The sequence below is a fragment of the Hesperophylax consimilis genome, chromosome 20, assembly GCF_061612785.1.
Source record: "Hesperophylax consimilis isolate HC1 chromosome 20, BYU_Hcon_1.0, whole genome shotgun sequence".
In the NCBI taxonomy this organism is placed as follows: Eukaryota; Metazoa; Arthropoda; class Insecta; order Trichoptera; family Limnephilidae; genus Hesperophylax; species Hesperophylax consimilis.
In genome coordinates this window covers 10,160,420-10,177,247 of record NC_142855.1, presented here as the reverse complement: position 1 = coordinate 10,177,247, position 16,828 = coordinate 10,160,420, and the positions used below count along the sequence as shown (strand labels likewise).

Here is a 16,828-nt window from a genome sequence, read left to right as displayed (position 1 = left end):
AAATCCATCACCTCTTCGTTTAGAAAAGGCAGGATTTTATCTTGGTTTTCTCAGCTCCACTGTGAACTTACCAAAATTAAAGTTGAAAACCACATTAATTTCAATAAATATTACAACTATTGAAATACCGGCCATAAAGGGATTAGCGCTCGCAGTACGGAATCACTTCTGTAGTAAATAAAAACACACATTTCGAAATCCGGAGTGATTCGATTCAACAACAAGAATGCCCTCCCACCTTGATTATGAGTCTATGAGTATTAAGACTATTGGTAAGTTAGTCCCGCAGCCGGGAGATACAACAGTCCATGAAGAAGATATCCATCAGGAACATAGAAATGAATGCAACAATAAACCCATCTTGACACTCATATTAGCCACTGCGGAAAAACCAAAATTGTTTAAATACTGTGTCATCCTGTGCAGCAATGCTAGATCAGGTTTTCCGTTTTTCTGTTTTATTTATAAATTTAGTTTTCACGCGTTAAGGATGATCTTGGCCATATAAGTTTCAGATTTTTCTTAAAACTTGTTAAGTTTTTTTTGTTTTAGTTTTAATAACATCGAAGAATGTAACGTGATGCGGCAACATTGCATTCTTCCCGGAGGAGAGGTCTTGGCTCAATAGTTGGTGTAGATTTAAATTCTTAATTTCTCTGTATTTTTCTCTTTCACCGTCTTTAAATCTCAGTAACATTATGCAAAACATAATAATTAGGTTTTGCAATGGGTTATTTTGAAACATCCGATTGATACTGCTCTTCCATTAAAAACATTTGCTTGTGGGTGGAATAGGAGTGTACATTTGGAAAAACATATCACTTTATTGTTTTTTTTTTAATATTAACTCCACACAGGAGGCCCTGAAGAAAATAATTTCCTTCAGGGCCTATGTCATCTTTGGGGATGCTGTGTGGAGGGTCTTTTTGTGGAGAGGAAGGAGTGAGCATGGGTCTTGAAGAGTCCCATGTTGTAGGAGGGAGGAAACACAGAGGCCGGCAGTTCGTTCCACAGCCGAGCTGTTGAACTTAAGAACGAATCGTAGAAGCGACCCGTTCTCATGTGACAAGTGTCAACCGTGTACAAATGTTGGGCACGCGTTTGGCGTGTATCCCAACTACGCACCGGTGCCGAAGGGATCAATGACGCTAGTTCCTCAGAGCATCTTCCATTGTAATACCGATAGAACAAGGACAGCATACCTACCTGACGCCTGTGCTCTAAAGATTGCAGTCCGTTTGTTAAGATTGGGGAATTTATCAAACGGACCGCCCGTTTTTGCACAAAGTCAAGGGTTTTTTCAGGTATTTAGGGGCTCCGGACCAGAGATGGCTGCCAAATTCGACAGTAGGGCGCACTAATATATAGTAAGGAGCAAGCATAATTTTGTGAAAATTTATTTTCAAATTAAGGATTTCTTAGGAAGTATATGGTTACATCCTAATCATGATTATGAAATTAAAAAACAAACATTTTATTAATTAAAAACACAATGCATGTTTAAATTTGATGAATTCCTCAAATTCTCCGAAACAACCCGTCCTAAGACTTAATTTTTTGTTTCAGATTAGCGCATTAGTGGACACCATTCAGATTGTCTGCTGCCCTCTGGTGACAGTGGTTGAAGGTAAAGTACCCAGAACTTAATTATCATTTAGAAATCCAGTAGGCGATGCGGTGGCTCGTTTATTTCCTTGGCTCACTCATCACCACAATACCGTCATTGCAAAGGGCAGCTAGTCTTCTGAATTTTTGATGACAATCTTACCGTAGACCCTAAAACATCAATCGGAATCTGGATTGCGGGTAGAATATTCATCGTCATGTTGTGTTGTATTGTTTAACCCTGGTGTATCTGTTTGTTTGAAGGGATGAACTGCACTATGAAGAACATGGGGACTGTGGGAGTGTGCAGACCATTCGCCAACTGTCAGACAGCGAAGGAGGCCGCCAGTAAAGGCATTTTACCACAGGTACTTTTCCTCCCTTAATGTGTCTCTGACAATAACAACATATTTGACTTTGCGCCCCTAACATGACCTTCCTTTGCTTACAGAAATGTGACTTGACTGATAACGAGTCGGAGTTGGTGTGCTGCGCGGAGGCTGCCTGTCCGCCGCTGCCGAAGGGACTTGTCACTGAGCTATCGATTGGTTCCAAGGCCACAGACTGTGAGTATTGCTAAACCTGACCACAAATATTCGAAAATTATGTTGCATGTCTGAAAACGTGTTTCATTTTTTTTATAGTTTATTTGTAAATACACCTAATACATAGTTTCAAAGTTAATAATTATTTTTGTATTTTCTCAAATTAAAACTATGCAATAGAAGGTTGTACGAAAGAAAACGATAAACACCTACTAAAAGCAATTAAAGAGAAGTTCAATGTAAAAATACCAAAATGATGAAACTGTTTTTTGAATTAATTATAAATTTTAATATTCATAATTACAAACACTAAATATTCTTAATCTTGATGCTAACCACTTTTCTAGACACAAGCGCCAGCTTCTATAGAAGAGGAACATTAAAAAATCAAAAGCAGTGAAAACTAATTGTATGAATTATTTTAGTTAACATTGATTATACTCTCTAATACATTGCACTGTAAATTGATTAATTATTTAATATATAAAAATAAAACTATCAAATAGTAGGTTATACGATAAAACTGTTACTTTTTTTCAAAGTTCCCTCATTAGACATAATAATAGAGTTTTTCTAACTTTAAGTAGGGCACTTTCAATTTATTATTTCGAGACCTCCTACTAAACAACACATCCGCAAAAATAATTTTTGTGTTTTTCCTTCAGCGTAAGTGTAAAAATTAACGTTTTAACTTTATTAAATCATACGTTCAAATTTAGTTGGCTGAGGTAATGAAACAAGAAACATTATATTAATATACACATCTGATAATTTTTTTGTTTCCTCTACAGACTGCATAAAGCTGTCGGAAAAAAAATTCCCGTGTCAAGAAACAAGGTTCGGTTGGACTCGGGGAAACCTGTGTCCTCTGCACACACCAGACTCCAACATAGAATATCACAGGACTCCCATGAGGACTGCCGCCGAGGTCCCGTACTTAGTAAGTTTCAGACATTAGATAGCTTTATTTATTATATATTAATTAATTTCTTGAAATGACTAACTAGCCTTCACGCCGTTTCCTGGCAGGGGTAGGCAGAGAGAATAGACCGTTACAATACTCTCGCATACACTCCTTGCTTTATTCACATTCATAATTCATCTCACATACTCCTTCGTTATTCTGACTTTTGACCCGACCCGACTCAAGTAACTTCCACGTCGTATGTTCTCTTTACACTACTTTCTTCGTTTATCCGCTCTACATGCCCAAACCATCGAAGCGTCAAGATAAAGAAATAATATGATATTCCCTTGGTGGAAATAAATACTCCAGTTCTATTATTTAACGTCCTGTAGGCATAAACAATTTCTGCGTCTTTTCAAAATGCTGATTAACTAACTTTGTAGTGGTAAAAAAATACAATTTTTGATAAAATATCTGATTTTTGCTGTATTTTAAATAGTCCTAAGCCTCTCCTAAACACACTTCCCAATTAAACAAACTCATCCACCTGTTCCAAGTATTCATCACTCACAACTATATTACATTGCTATTAACATATGACTATTTTTACACTTTGAAACACTATCACCTTAGAGTTGGGCTGGCTGCTCACCAGGCAGCCGCCCTATAAAGCAGCACCCAGTTGTAGCTTGTAGCAGCCAATATCACCAGTTCTACTGGCTGCCACGATAAGTGCGTGAGGACTGAGGACTGAGGCATCCACACACATGTACCCTAGTCACATTTGAGGCTGGCTTCCACAGCCGACGATATTTGGCTTCCATAGAGCCCTAATACACATTGCAGATCATGTTGGCTGCCTAGTGCGTGGCCAGTCAAGTATATACTAACTGCATTCATCCTAGACACGAGAGACCGTCGTTCTTGAAATAAGCAACATTCAAATAGACGCGTACATCCCAACTATTTGCTTATTCATTGCAATACATTTATGTATTTTGGGGATGTTAACTTTCCACGTGTCATTATTTTGTACTTTAGTTATCTCCAAACTCGGTTGGTAAGTGGTCATCAATTTGTAACGCACGTTTCTCTCCAAATCAATATTTGTTTTATCATGTTTAATAAACGAATTTTCACGCTTATTTTATGACATGTTTAGAACACATTATTTTTAAAAATTCTTACGAAATTTTTTTTAAATGTATTTTTTTATTAATTAAGTATGTTGGAGAAAAACTAAACTTTTTAAACAAAAATGAAAGACCATTAATAGAAAGGAACTAAAAACATCGGCAGGCGGGTACAATCCTTGGCTCTGGATTCGGTGGTCACGGGATCAAATGATAAATAATAATTAATAATCATGTGTATTTAAAATATTTATATTCAATTTAATTTATTGTTTTTCTATTAATATTATACACCCAAACTAACATGTCAATTACTTCTTTAAATTACGGTGATTTCTTTTTGGGGCATTACGCCATGTTGCGCTACCTCCTACTTTATCCAAAGTTTCGGACAGCATTACAGTTTCCATCATCAGGGTAGATGTTATTATGATGCTGAAGGTAATGAAGTGGGGAACAGGTAGCCATTAAACATGGCTAAAGCCATTTCAAACAAAGTTTCCATTCTGATGGCCTTCCACCGGGGCAATACTGAGATGTTTTACGATATTTTACTTCAAGTGATATAGCCCTACCATCTCCGGCCAGTCCAGGGCACCCGACAAGCAATCCGGAGGTCGCGGGTTCAAATCCCGGTATGTGCTGGTCAAGTTGTGTTATTATGTATTCATTTAAAATAGTATATAATATACAAGTACAGTTTAATCATAACTGTTACGCTGCTTGAAATGGCTTTAGTCGTGTTTGGTGACAATTTCCTTATTTTTAACACGGTCATACGTGATTATATCTGGATAGGCAGGTACTTTTCTCTTCTGCATCTCGTTCCCCTTCCCACTACCTTCAGCTTCACAACACACCGCAATTTGGGATGCCATAGTGTCACTGGTTCCAGATGGTTGGTTGGGATGCCATAGTGTCACTGGTTTCAGATGGTTGGTTGGGATGCCATAGTGTCACTGGTTCCAGATGGTTGGTTGGGATGCCATAGTGTCACTGGTTCCAGATGGTTGGTTGGGATGCCATAGTGTCACTGGTTTCAGATGGTTGGTTGGGATGCCATAGTGTCACTGGTTCCAGATGGTTGGTTGGGATGCCATAGTGTCACTGGTTCCAGATAGTTGGTTGGGATGCCATAGTGTCACTGGTTCCAGATGGTTGGTTGGGATGCCATAGTGTCACTGGTTCCAGATGGTTGGTTGGGATGCCATAGTGTCACTGGTTTCAGATGGTTGGTTGGGATGCCATAGTGTCACTGGTTCCAGATGGTTGGTTGGGATGCCATAGTGTCACTGGTTCCAGATGGTTGGTTGGGATGCCATAGTGTCACTGGTTCCAGATGGTTGGTTGGGATGCCATAGTGTCACTGGTTCCAGATGGTTGGTTGGGATGCCATAGTGTCACTGGTTCCAGATGGTTGGTTGGGATGCCATAGTGTCACTGGTTTCAGATGGTTGGTTGGGATGCCATAGTGTCACTGGTTCCAGATGGTTGGTTGGGATGCCATAGTGTCACTGGTTCCAGATGGTTGGTTGGGATGCCATAGTGTCACTGGTTCCAGATGGTTGGTTGGGATGCCATAGTGTCACTGATTCCAGATGGTTGGTTGGGATGCCATAGTGTCACTGGTTCCAGATGGTTGGTTGGGATGCCATAGTGTCACTGGTTCCAGATGGTTGGTTGGGATGCCATAGTGTCACTGGTTCCAGATGGTTGGTTGGGATGCCATAGTGTCACTGGTTCCAGATGGTTGGTTGGGATGCCATAGTGTCACTGGTTCCAGATGGTTGGTTGGGATGCCACAGTGTCACTGGTTCCAGATGGTTGGTTGGGATGCCACAGTGTCACTGATTCCAGATGGTTGGCAGTAAAAAATGAACAAATCAAATGAAAAAACGAAAATCAGCAAACATTTAGCGAGCAATTTGAAACAACACTTGCTTAGAGATTAATATGAAGTTGTGTTGTGTTCCCAGGGACATATTGGAACAGGTCGGAGAGAAGAGATCTCCTGGTGGAGGTATCCAGTTACATTACTGAGTGACAGGTGGGTGCTGTGCTCTGCATCCACCATTACATGGATTGGGTGAGTTTATTGTTTCTTCATTTAAAAATTCAACTCCTTGTAATAATGACTGCAACGATGATTTGATATTTGATATTTGAACAATCTCACTTTAAAGAATTAAGCGCATTTTAAACGATATTTCACAAACTTGTGGTATACACGGTGTCTGGAAACTCGTGGTATAAGCGGCGAACTAAAGAATTTACCTCACATAATTGAATGAATTGAGCGTTGCCAAGTCCTGTTTTAACTCGACCGTTTTGCATTTCATCTGTCTGTATGTTTAGTTTTGGGTTCAGAATGGTGGCCGTTTTAATTATTCAGTAAAGATTACTTTTTATGTAAAATTGTCGTGTTTACTTCCTTATTTGCATTTTTTCAATATTGTAGCACCTACCTGCCTGAAGAATATTTGAAAACAGAAATGTCATTGAGTTAGTGACCTTTTTGTATAAGTCCTTATTTGAAATTTAAAAAACGGTACAAAAACCACATATTTGTTTTATAAGTAAACACGTATTAAATATCTACTAATAAATCTTATGACTTCAGAAGAAATTATGCTTACTATTAGCTTCACACAGGAGGCCCGGAGAAAAATAGTTCCCCTCTTTGGGGATGCTGTGTGGGGCGTCTTTTTAGGAAAGGAAGGATGGGAAGTTATGGCAAGGAGAAAGGTACAAGGGGTGAATAGGAATCTGGGGGTTAGTTATGAATCCATCCCTCCCACTGCGGTGCGAGGCAATGTTCCGGGAGAGTCCTGCTGGAGAAGTCAAAGGTCTCCGTCAACCAGTCTCTCCCGATCCGGCCTGCCATGCAGTTGGTGGGCAGACACATCTGCCGCTAAGACACCGATAAACCTGATGAACCGGGCACCCCTGCTAAGTCACCAAACGTTGCGAAACATTTGGGGTGACCTATGACAGAGGTGTTTGTTATGTAATAAATAGTTCTCGGGGCGGCGGTACCCATACCCGCCTCAATTCACCGCGTATACGACTTCTTTTCCAATTCTAAGAGCTTCGTTAGTTCAACTCTGTTCGTTAATAAGCCAGTAATTTAGCATAACGAACGACATTATTAAAGAAGATGTGTATATTGACAGTTAAACGAAGCTTATCTGATGCTATGGAGGCCTAAAATATGTTTATCGGCCGTCGGATCATTTCTTATCAATTGTTGACCATATATGACATATGGCTTTATCGACTGACCGTGCTAGACCTCCAGTAACTTTAAGAGATACAGATTGCTTTTGGAGTGTTTCCGTTGTATTTGGGATACAAGTATTACAAGTGAGTACCGGTATTTCAATGGAAGATGCTCCGGGGAACGAGCGTCATAGATCCTTTGGCACCGACGCATAGCCGTGAGACCCGCCAAATATTTTTACAAAGTTATCACATTTGTCACAAGAGAACAGGTTGTTTCAAAGATTTGTTTTCTTTTTAATTCTACAGCTTGGCTGTGTTTGTTCCCTCCTAAGATATGGGTTTCTTCAAGACGCTCTTCAAGAATTACTTTCTTTCCTCAAAATAACCGACAACAGTGAAATTATTTTCCCGAGGCCTAGTTTAATAATGTGGTTTTTTTATTGATATTTCTGATTTTGAATTATTAGAAAATATCGTTTTTGTCAATCCTTAGCCATTTGCCAACCACTCTAGCTAGTTAACTGAAAAGTCACGGACCGCCACTGGTATACACTCATATAACTGTAATATACATTCAAATGATGTAAGCCTGACTGCTCTGTGCTTACCGTTAAACCTAATGTTAAATACATTGGTATTATATGAAGTGGAAATTACAAACAGTACAAAGGATAACAAAATGATTGTATAGTTTTTAAAAGAATAAGCCCGTCGTCCCACGGATCAGTAACCAAACGACACAGGGTTTTATAGCACTCGGTTTATTTCGATTCCTTACCGACCCGTTGGACAACGGGCTAAGATAAATATTTAATTTTAGAGTAGAACCATTTATTTCTCCCTGAATCATTCTCGGGGGAGGTACATTCAAAACATTCCACAAAATATTAATAAAAAATATTTTTAATTACCCCCCCCCCCCCCCCCCCCCCACTATCAGACTAATTCAAGACTTAAAGGTCCCTTCCCTGCAAATCTATTTATATAAATAAAAACGAAAATGTTAATTTGTTTAAAATCTTAAGTCTCCGAAAGTTCTTCTGATTGCTTTGTTATTTTGAAACAACGTCGCATTCGAATACGCATTCGTTTTTATATACCTATAGCATATAGATGTCACCTGTGACAGGTAAAACATGTTTTCTTCTTAAAACAACGCCATCTGTTGGACGTAAAAGCAACATGCGCCATTGTTTCTCTATCTACACAGACAGACTAAACCACAGCAACGCGTGGCGGGGTACTGCTAATTATTTATAAAAAAATAGCTCTTTTACAAATTCGCTTGTTTTGATGATAAAAACATAAAACCACTTTCGAACAGAAATAAACTAAATATTCTTGGCTGAATAACTATCATAACACAACCACAGACCAACCATTTTATAAAAATATACTCGCTGATGTACCATAGGCTTTCCATAGAGTTTTTCTAAATCTTATGTAGACTGTAGCCTTCCTCTTGTTATGAAGGTAAAGTGTGCAAAATTTCACCGATTTCGGAATAAAACTGTAGATTTATATATGTATGAAAGTTCCGCCGGTTTCCTCCCCGCGGCCGCCCGTGACTCCTTCTTATTATTCTGTTTATATTATATGTCTGACCATAGTAGAAAAGGAGATGAGAAGTTAGTTTCATGAGGATTTGTCATTTGGTGACAGATATAGCACCACATGACCCGACTGGTTTTAAGCCACGCATTCCGTATTTCCACCAATTTATAACACATTTCTCTTGAACACTTTAACATTTAGAGTTTCTAAAAAATATATATTGTTTTTGAAGATAATATTTATACATTTGAGTCGAAACGGTAACTTTACGAAATTCCATCGATCGAAAAAAATCTCAAAGTGTGCTCCGAAAATGATAACAGACCAATTTTGTTCTGTTATTTAACATGTCGTAGGTATTAAAAAATACACAGTGATTCTTTAAATGCAACTTAGGCATTTTTAGAAAGAATTCTTACTAAACGAATCGTGTTTCATTAAATATTTTAACAATTTTCGCAAAATTATTGTCGTTTCATATCTCCCTTCAAACAATCTTCTTCATCTTTTTGAACGCTTACTACGGAGCCTTAAGAACTCTCTCTCTCTGTTTGAAGAGTAAAGTTAGCGAGATGAGTCAGTAGTAGAACAGAATCAATTCCGATATCGACATATATATATTTAGTTTTTAAGAAGTTGCTTTTAAACAGCATATTTGTTGTCGCTAGTATGGTACGCAGTTATTTTATTTTTCACTCCATGTTTACAAATTATACACCATAGTGTATAGCTACACTAAATTCTGCTTTGTAATACGAGTATGTATGTACCGACTTATATGAATGCAATTTATTTTAAGACGCTTTGAAATTAACGATTTTGTAATGTTTTTAAAATAATGAAAAATTGAATTGAATTGAATCAGCGGTTTTCCTTTGAAATATAAAACCATAACAAATATATGATGGTGGTGAATCTCAGATGACGTAGTGATTGTATTAGACCAGGGGTGCTCAAACTTGAACTGCTGGCGATCTACCTCAATATTATTAAATTCCGATCGATCGACTCTGAGAGGCTGAAAGTATGTGTGATGCAGGATTGTCGTCTATGTAGGTAGGGTGTATCGTGACGCAGGTATAAGTGTATATATATAGGGACGTTGCATAATTGCATGGCCACGAATCCACATAGAATTTGGAGGAACGATAGAAATTAGTTGGCATTATGCATTTTTTTAGTCAAGGTAGGTGGAGGTCTGCACTAAAAAGTCAATAAAAAAACTTATATTTATTCAAAATTGCAAGTTTATTGGTTCTTACAAAAAAAAAACGAGTTCTAGTTTCTAAACTTAACTGAATAATGACTTTCGATGTTGAAGCGTGGCACTGCATGTCCTCAGCATACTTTTCATACGATGATACGTAATTACCGGGTGCTAATCGCAAGCACGATGACATATGTTCATCAGTTAGTCGATTGCGATATTTTGAATTCTACAACCTACAAATAAATAATAAAAAAAGAAGACAAAATGAAAGAAAATGGGAAATTTTTCTCGAGATCGACTCAAAAATCACTCGCGATCGACCGGTCGATCGCGATCGACCGTTTGAGCACCCCTGTATTAGACAATTAGACCTACTTAAGATGCACATGGCAATGTTAATATAACCTGCACTTCTTTTGTTTCAGCTTAGAGCGGGTCAACTTCGTCGGATTGGGGGGGAACTTTACACCTCGGTACAACCCTGACGCTATATACAATGTGATAAAAACACACGTCCACCCACTATACAACAGTACTTACTCTATAGTGTATAACAGCATCGCCCTTCTGCAGCTTGACAGACAGTAAGCTTTTCATAATTATACAAAACATTGGAATAATGTTAGTAAAAATCACAAAATAAATAAGTTCATGGGTACGACTGGAATTTCAATTAAAGACCATTTGCTATTACAATTACCAATCTGACGGCCACCGTGGTCGAGTGCTAAGGCTCTCGACTAGCAATCCGGAGGTCGGAGGTTCAAATAGTAAATCTTATTTTAATATTTTATTATGTAGCACATTTGCAGTACTTTCTAGAGTGGAATATACTCTCAGTATCGCCCTGGTGTAAGACTACCATTCAGAATTGAAACGTTGCTTGAGATGGCTTTAGCCGTGTTTGGTGACCAGATCTGAACAGCCAGGTACTTTCCCACCTTCCTCTTCCCCATCTCCTAGGTTAGTTCCTTATAACTTATTAGCAGGAATAGTTCCACCTGTATAGTGCCACCTCAGTGTAGGTCGACCAACAAACACTCCTATGTCCTGTCCTATCTTCCATTCTTGCTACATGCCCTGCTAGCGGAACAGGCCCACTGTTGCTTCACATGGTCTGATGCTCTGTAGGGAACTCGCTTGCATACAAGGGTTAGTTCAAGCAACGCCGGTTCCTTATAACTTATTAGCAGGAATAGTTCCACCTGTATAGTGCCACCTCAGTGTAGGTCGACCAACAAACACTCCTATGTCCTGTCCTATCTTCCATTCTTGCTACATGCCCTGCTAGCGGAACAGGCCCACTGTTGCTTCACATGGTCTGATGCTCTGTAGGGAACTCGCTTGCATACAAGGGTTAGTTCAAGCAACGCCGGTTCCTTATAACTTATTAGCAGGAATAGTTCCACCTGTATAGTGCCACCTCAGTGTAGGTCGACCAACAAACACTCCTATGTCCTGTCCTATCTTCCATTCTTGCTACATGCCCTGCTAGCGGAACAGGCCCACTGTTGCTTCACATGGTCTGATGCTCTGTAGGGAACTCGCTTGCATACAAGGGTTAGTTCAAGCAACGCCGGTTCCTTATAACTTATTAGCAGGAATAGTTCCACCTGTATAGTGCCACCTCAGTGTAGGTCGACCAACAAACACTCCTATGTCCTGTCCTATCTTCCATTCTTGCTACATGCCCTGCTAGCGGAACAGGCCCACTGTTGCTTCACATGGTCTGATGCTCTGTAGGGAACTCGCGCGCATACAAGGGTTAGTTCAAGCAACGCCGGTTCCTTATAACTTATTAGCAGGAATAGTTCCACCTGTATAGTGCCACCTCAGTGTAGGTCGACCAACAAACACTCCTATGTCCTGTCCTATCTTCCATTCTTGCTACATGCCCTGCTAGCGGAACAGGCCCACTGTTGCTTCACATGGTCTGATGCTCTGTAGGGAACTCGCTTGCATACAAGGGTTAGTTCAAGCAACGCCGGTTCCTTATAACTTATTAGCAGGAATAGTTCCACCTGTATAGTGCCACCTCAGTGTAGGTCGACCAACAAACACTCCTATGTCCTGTCCTATCTTCCATTCTTGCTACATGCCCTGCTAGCGGAACAGGCCCACTGTTGCTTCACATGGTCTGATGCTCTGTAGGGAACTCGCTTGCATACAAGGGTTAGTTCAAGCAACGCCGGTTCCTTATAACTTATTAGCAGGAATAGTTCCACCTGTATAGTGCCACCTCAGTGTAGGTCGACCAACAAACAGTCCTATGTCCTGTCCTATCTTCCATTCTTGCTACATGCCCTGCTAGCGGAACAGGCCCACTGTTGCTTCACATGGTCTGATGCTCTGTAGGGAACTCGCTTGCATACAAGGGTTAGTTCAAGCAACGCCGGTTCCTTATAACTTATTAGCAGGAATAGTTCCACCTGTATAGTGCCACCTCAGTGTAGGTCGACCAACAAACACTCCTATGTCCTGTCCTATCTTCCATTCTTGCTACATGCCCTGCTAGCGGAACAGGCCCACTGTTGCTTCACATGGTCTGATGCTCTGTAGGGAACTCGCGCGCATACAAGGGTTAGTTCAAGCAACGCCGGTTCCTTATAACTTATTAGCAGGAATAGTTCCACCTGTATAGTGCCACCTCAGTGTAGGTCGACCAACAAACACTCCTATGTCCTGTCCTATCTTCCATTCTTGCTACATGCCCTGCTAGCGGAACAGGCCCACTGTTGCTTCACATGGTCTGATGCTCTGTAGGGAACTCGCGCGCATACAAGGGTTAGTTCAAGCAACGCCGGTTCCTTATAACTTATTAGCAGGAATAGTTCCACCTGTATAGTGCCACCTCAGTGTAGGTCGACCAACAAACACTCCTATGTCCTGTCCTATCTTCCATTCTTGCTACATGCCCTGCTAGCGGAACAGGCCCACTGTTGCTTCACATGGTCTGATGCTCTGTAGGGAACTCGCTTGCATACAAGGGTTAGTTCAAGCAACGCCGGTTCCTTATAACTTATTAGCAGGAATAGTTCCACCTGTATAGTGCCACCTCAGTGTAGGTCGACCAACAAACACTCCTATGTCCTGTCCTATCTTCCATTCTTGCTACATGCCCTGCTAGCGGAACAGGCCCACTGTTGCTTCACATGGTCTGATGCTCTGTAGGGAACTCGCGCGCATACAAGGGTTAGTTCAAGCAACGCCGGTTCCTTATAACTTATTAGCAGGAATAGTTCCACCTGTATAGTGCCACCTCAGTGTAGGTCGACCAACAAACACTCCTATGTCCTGTCCTATCTTCCATTCTTGCTACATGCCCTGCTAGCGGAACAGGCCCACTGTTGCTTCACATGGTCTGATGCTCTGTAGGGAACTCGCGCGCATACAAGGGTTAGTTCAAGCAACGCCGGTTCCTTATAACTTATTAGCAGGAATAGTTCCACCTGTATAGTGCCACCTCAGTGTAGGTCGACCAACAAACACTCCTATGTCCTGTCCTATCTTCCATTCTTGCTACATGCCCTGCTAGCGGAACAGGCCCACTGTTGCTTCACATGGTCTGATGCTCTGTAGGGAACTCGCGCGCATACAAGGGTGGAAACTGTGATATATACCTAGCGCAGACCCTTGAAACATCGCAGATAGTCTGAATTCTCAACAAATCAGTTCCAATTTTGAAAATAATGACACTTAAATTCAAAACCAAAGTTCTGGATATGATTTTTAATTTTCACGTCTTTAAATTACAGTTTCTTTTTGGGGTATTATACCTCCTTCTTTAGCCAACGTTTCGGACAGCATTATAGTGTCCACCATCGGGGCAGATGTGTAATCGAATGTGAAATTACATGTTTATTTGTAATTACTGTAATGCTGTCCGAAGTGGGCTAAAGAAGGAGGTAGCGTAACATGGCATAACACCCCTAAAATAAATCAAAGTTCTGGAGTTCATTGAACCAGAGTTACGGACAGAGTCACAACTGACATTAGAACCTATTTGTAATTATTATTACAATGTTACAGTCAATAATCTGTTGAAAAGTAATGTCACGATATTTATTATTTTTATGAAATTTTATAATTTATTGTTACTTTATTACCATTATTTCCAATGTCAAATAACAGGTGACAGGGTCTCACGAGTGTCATGCGTCATGCGTCATGCAGGAATATCGGCATACCGCACCTAAAGGATTAGGGAATATTATTGCATTGCACTACCACTTCACAGTTTTACAGAAATAAATTATATAAATTTCAGGGTAACATTCACAAGCAGAATAATCCCAGTCTGTCTCCACACCGGCACAACTCTTCCTGACAGTGGCTTCCTCCTCACTGGGTGGGATGGCTCACTCGCCGCACCTCCCCACAAGGTTAGAACACATTTCTCTGCCTTCAGAATGAACAATGACCGATGATGTGATAACTATATTATAGACAGCTGTGGCTGGTACTAAATGTACATTTGTTTAAATAGATATCTAACCCCGCAGGGGTAGGCAGAGAGGAGGGACCGCCACACAACTCTGTTTTAACACACACTCCTCGCTTTATGCACATTCATACATAGGTTCTGTTAATCTGAATCTTGAGATAACCCAAGTACTTGCCATGTCTACCTTGGGAGTCCCAGACTCCTTCTCCCATCCACTCCTTTCTCCGTACATTCGCTCTACATGTCAAACCCATCTTAGGGTCCCTTTATAAAACTTTTCCACAAAGCTTACATTATTGAATTCTTTTCCGATCTCCACATGTTTATGGTATTTCTACCACTCTGAAGAGGACAAATGAAATGTTGATTAAAGCACACACTTAGAAGTAGCTGCTTCAAATCCTCGCGTTAATTTCACGATAAATTATTAATTTAATAAAAGTAATGTACATATATACCTATTTGTGGCACGTTCCAGAGTGGAATATACTCTTAGTATCGCCCTGGTGAAAGATCTTCATCCGGATCGAATGTATCTTGAAATGGCTTTGGTCGTGTTTGGTGACCAGATCAGGTACTTCCCCACCTTCCTCTTCTTCATCTTCTTCGCCTCCCCACTTCCTCAATTGGGGATGTCATAGTCCCACTGGTTCTAGACGGTTGGGAGTAGTTGAGAGACTTGTGTAATATTTACATTAAAAAATACATTTTTTCAAAACCTCACTTCACATTGTAATACTAGACGGATTGTTCTCATTGGATAAAACAATTAGTTGGTACGTTTTTCAACATTTCAGACGACAATGCAGAGAGTATCTCAGGAGGAGTGCTCTAGAACATTCTCCGCTGGCAGGTATGGACACCCTGCCGGCATAAAACATGACCTGAAGATTTGCAGCCGCCCAGTCAACACAGCTGGAGTATGTGAGGTATGTAACGCTGGGATGTATTGTACACCAAGCTCATTATAACAAGGATGTTTTTTATTATTTAATATTTTGATAATAAAACATTGATATAACAAGAATTTTATAAATAACAAAAGAGTAGTCCGCTGCCATGGTAGCTTGTCTACAAGAGTAGTCCCGCTACCTGCCCCATGGCAGCTTGTCTACAGGTTTCCATTTTTTTTTAATTTAATTAACATAACACATAATCATTTTGCATATAAAATTTAGTTTTAATTTCATAATAATGTCTATATTATGTAATGTAACATTCAATCTCAAAGGACGGGTTGTTTCACAGAATTTGAACAATTCATCAAATTTCAAAGTTTATTTTCAAGTTCTGTGAAGGTTCTATTCATTTTCTGTTAGTATTTTAGCTTTGTGAAGCCCTTGGCCAATAATGATATAATAAAAGAACTTGAATAGAACCTACAGGGAACATGAAAACCAACTTTGAAATTGTTATTATTCCGCGAAACAACCCGTCCTTATTCTTCTTCTGATTGCTCTCTTCTCTCGGAATGTATCTACTTTTAAGGAGAAACGACTTCCTTAATTAATTCCTCCCGTGGATTATCATTTGGGTAACTTTTTCATATTATATGATTAAGTAGGTAGGTATATAAGTACCTTCTTACAAATCTTAAGTTTTCAGAAGAAATTTTTATTTAATGAGAGAAAAACGAAAACATATTTTTTGGGAGCGAGGACTTTTATTCACAGAACTACTAGGATTAGGTTAGGTTAGCTTAACCAAACCATTTCCATTGACCATGAATGTAAACACTGACTTCCTACCGGTTTTAAAGAAGCGATTAATTAATTAAAATGAATTAATAATCTGACATTTGAAGTGTGTTCACCTTATCACTTTATTTGTTCTCAGATCTGGTACTACGGCAGCCCGCTGACTATAACCAACAGCCCCAGGGTGGCCTGTACTCACCTGCTGGTGGGGTTGGCATCTTGGAATAAGAATTCACCCTGCACATTGACCAATACGCGGATATCTACCTTTGTCCCTTGGATAGAGGGTATTGTGTGGCCTGAAAGCGGTGTTGTTGTTTAGGACCGTGTTTTAAGCAATTTGTAATTTTTTTTTTCACTCTGCATATAATGGTATCAATAGAATTAGTTGAGGGGGGCAGTTGCCCTAATACCCCCCCCCGTGTATACATGGTGTCTGGAAACTTGTAGTACAAGCGGTAAATTGGCGCATCTACGTCACATAAAAAACCCAAAAAATCCTCTGGTTTTC

General features: G+C 39.9%; 1 protein-coding gene across 1 annotated transcript in view; it reads left to right on the top strand.

Annotated features, from left to right (window-relative positions):
• LOC149414052 (uncharacterized) overlaps nt 1–16,639 on the top strand; it is a 45,865-nt gene extending 29,226 nt beyond the window's left edge. Inside the window, exons 13-20 of the mRNA XM_089644103.1 lie at nt 1,567–1,627; nt 1,870–1,973; nt 2,057–2,171; nt 2,942–3,090; nt 6,167–6,276; nt 14,444–14,558; nt 15,418–15,549; nt 16,457–16,639. Coding sequence (XP_089500229.1) covers nt 1,567–1,627; nt 1,870–1,973; nt 2,057–2,171; nt 2,942–3,090; nt 6,167–6,276; nt 14,444–14,558; nt 15,418–15,549; nt 16,457–16,639 — 969 coding nt within the window. The remainder of the gene's footprint in view (nt 1–1,566; nt 1,628–1,869; nt 1,974–2,056; nt 2,172–2,941; nt 3,091–6,166; nt 6,277–14,443; nt 14,559–15,417; nt 15,550–16,456) is intronic.
• Nucleotides 16,640–16,828: the final 189 nt, after the last annotated feature.